At 39.1% G+C, this 3,530-nt stretch overlaps 1 protein-coding gene across 1 annotated transcript; it reads right to left on the reverse strand.

The window, feature by feature from the left end:
* Window positions 1-2,211: 2,211 nt before the first annotated feature.
* LOC149029045 (uncharacterized) lies at window positions 2,212-3,012 on the reverse strand. Its single transcript, XM_089141312.1, has 2 exons — window positions 2,847-3,012; window positions 2,212-2,684 (listed from the first exon to the last, which is right to left on the reverse strand). The coding sequence occupies exons 1-2, from the start codon at window positions 3,010-3,012 to the stop codon at window positions 2,212-2,214; spliced, it is 639 nt and encodes a 212-aa protein (XP_088997438.1).
* Between the last annotated feature and the right edge of the window lie 518 nt (window positions 3,013-3,530).

Here is a 3,530-nt window from a genome sequence, read left to right on the forward strand (position 1 = left end):
TCTTGATTTTACCCAAGAAACTAGGGTTTCACCCTTTTTGGCTCCCATGAAAAAGGTTGAGATCACAGGAGGGAGGGAATTAATGATTTGCCAATAACAACAAGAAAAACTAAAGAATATTAAATTTAGATCAACCTAAATATTACCCATGAGGTTTCCCTCACATGGGAGGTTACCGAAAGGTTTCCAGAATGATCATACAAGGGTTAGGGTTTCAAGAAATATAACTGGTTAAGGTTGAGATCATGACGATGATCATAGATCTCAAGGAATCGAATGAGATCATGGAATAGATGGTTGCAAGAATGCAGCATCATCTTCCTGATCTCAATCAAGAACAGATTAAAGAAAAGAAAATCAGAGATAGAAAAGAAAAGAGATCATAAACATACCTTTGATGCAGGAGGATGAAGATTACTTCAGTTCTTGCGAGATATCAACCAAGGATGCAAGGGAATTGCTTAGAATAGGGTTCTAACTCGTTCCAAAGGCTTAGGAGGCAGATGAGGCGGAGTATTCCCAAGACTAAACTTAAATAGAGTAGCCACGACCTAATTTTCAAAAACAGGATCAATTGGTTGATTGATTGGTCGACTAGTCCAGTCGACCAATCAAGACAACAACTTCAAAATAGGAATTGAAGGCTCAAATCAAGTCTGAACATCAAGGGGTTTTGCACACACCTAAAGTGACATACCTAGTAGGTAGAAATGCCTTCGAACCAATACAGAGAGCACTCCAAATCCATCAACTAATCCGATCTTCATCAGGGTGCAGAATCCATGGATGGAACACTGACATCAACACTCATGGATCCCAGTCCAGCCATCAAGTCTTCTACTGAAATGGCCCAAAGCTGACTTCTTGCCTTACTTCGGGTTGCTGGACCTACAAACAACAGGGTTTCCGGGTCAAGGTTAGGGCTGGGTTTCACACTCATACATGCATTGTCTGTCTCATATCATATCACATTATGCTTTGTTTATGTTATCATGTTATTTATGCTATTATGGAATAATTTGCCTTACTGGGTTTCTTTTGAAACTCACTCCTTTTGTACAACATCTTTTGTTAGACTATTCTACAGGCATTGATGACTATGAAGGCTAATAGGAAGAAGCACAAGATGAAGAAGCGTACAACACGCAAGGTGTTGGCAACTATGAAGATTACATTGAGGATTCCTCGAGTGGTCTTACTTGTTACGAAGATTAGCCCTACTGTGGAGTGGGGGCGTCTAAGCTTGATTGATGAAGTCTATGTTTATGAAGACGTTCTTTATAAAGTAGAATAGACTCTAGCTTAGTTAGATTATATCTTTTTTCCTTGTCTTTAGAACCAATTGTAATCTCCTTTAACTTTCGATCTACATTCCGCTGTACTCGTGGAGTGAGATTCCACCTCACTCTACATTTTGATTTATATATCTATTGGTATCATTTCCGCACTCTGATGATTATCTCGTTACTTTGCTTTGATTCATTTAAACAATATTGTTAACCTTGATTTAGTCTTGTTCTTGATTATATTATTATGAATGTGGGAGGTTGATTTACTCGATACTGGATCTTGTGGACTGTGGATCACACACTCGGGTATGCCAGATAGGGTACCGGCTGGGTGGATGTGACACCAACCATACCCAAAAAACTTTTGATCTCACTAATTGACTTGGGTGTGTCCCAATTTGCCACAACTTTCACCTTTGCAGGATCAACTCTAATACCTTCAGTTGATACAATACGATCCAAAAAGATAACATTGGACAACCAAAGGTCACATTTTCTGAATTTGGCATACAACTTCTTTTCTCTCAACCGCTGCAAGGCAAAACTTAAATGCTCAACATGCTCTTTCTCATTCTTTGAATATATCAAAATGTCATCAATGAACACTATATTGAATTTTTCCAAGACATCCTAAAATACCCGATTCATTAGATCCATGAATGTTGTTGAAGCATTAATAAGACCAAATGGCATGACTCTGAATTCGTAGTGCCCATATCAAGAAAACAGCAGCACCTTTCAATCGATCAAACAAACCATTGGTCCTAGAAAGAGGATACTTATTCTTGATCATCAACTTGTTCAATTCACAGTAATCTATGCACATCCACATACTACCATCCATCTTCTTCACGAACAACACCGGGGCTCCCCAAGGTGAAACACTAGGTTGAATAAACCATTTGTCTAACAATTCCTTCAACTAGGTTTGGAGTTCTTTCAACTCAGTTGGAGCCATTCGGTAAGGAGCTTTTGACACTGGGGCTGCTCCAGGAATTAGATCAATAGAAAATTCTAATTCCCTCTCTGGGGGTAAACTAGACAAATCATCAGGGAAAACATCATAGAAATCCCTGACTACCTCAATGTTAGACAATTGTTTTACATCTTCAGGAACATCCAACAAAGAGGAGAGAAGTCCAACATCTTTAGTCCATTCTTTGACTTTCGTAGTCGCAGCAACAATCTTCTTACTCAGCTTCCTTTGGTATTCGAACGGATGAGCTTCTTTAGGATGGAAAAGTACCTTCCTCTCAGAACAAAGGATGACAACTCCATGCTTTGTCAACCAATCTATTCCGAGTATCACATCAAAGTCTTTCATATCAAGCTTCACTAACCGAGCTTCCAATATTCTATCAGCTATGGTTACTGGACATGACTTGACCACTTCATCTAATCTTACAACAGATCTGGTAGGAGTACTAATAAAAAGTCCTCTTTTCAGTTTCCCAAGTCTGACAGGGATACAACTCACAAATGAAGATGCAATGAATGAATGAGATGTGCCAGTATCAAATAATACAAATGCAGAAGTGGATGATACTGGAATAATACCTATCACCACATCATGATCTGTTTCGGATTCAATACCAATAACACTAAAAACTTTCCCTGTAAGAGGATTCTGAGCAGGCTTTGTCATAGCTGACATATAAGAATTAGGTCTCTGGGTACAATTGCGAGAATAGACCTGCCTTTCCACGGTTGAAGCAAGTAACATCTCTCATGCCGCAGAAGGCTGTTGAGGTAGGAACTGCTGGTCTCTGGTTATTCACCATTGGATGAGGGTTAGCATACACCGGTCTAGTACCTTGACTTCCCATAGCTGGACGTACCGGTCCACTACTAGATCCAGAACTCGAACAAAAACTAGCACCTCTAGGCTGAAAAGTAAGTGCAAGGTATGGAGTGTTTGTAAAATAAAAATAACCGCAAGCGCATGGTATCGTGTAGCTAACAGGTCGATCTCAAAGAGATATGCCACTTTAGAATTTAACCTCATAATGACAATGCGAGAGTGCAATGATTCAAATTTGTTGACTAATTAATTAAACTAAATGAGTGGTCCTAATCTATACATCTAATGCGATTAAATTGAGACTAAACATAATACAAATATAACCCAATGCATAAAAATGCAGAAAGGAAATAAGCAAAGCAATAAAAGGAAAAGGGAAACTTTAACCATAGAGAGGCACGACTGTAAGCATCTCTGATTAAGGACCCAGGGAGAAGGGA

Source organism: Hakea prostrata, chromosome 1, assembly GCF_041222555.1.
Source record: "Hakea prostrata isolate BN-2017 chromosome 1, UWA_Hpros_2, whole genome shotgun sequence".
Classification (NCBI taxonomy): domain Eukaryota; kingdom Viridiplantae; phylum Streptophyta; class Magnoliopsida; order Proteales; family Proteaceae; genus Hakea; species Hakea prostrata.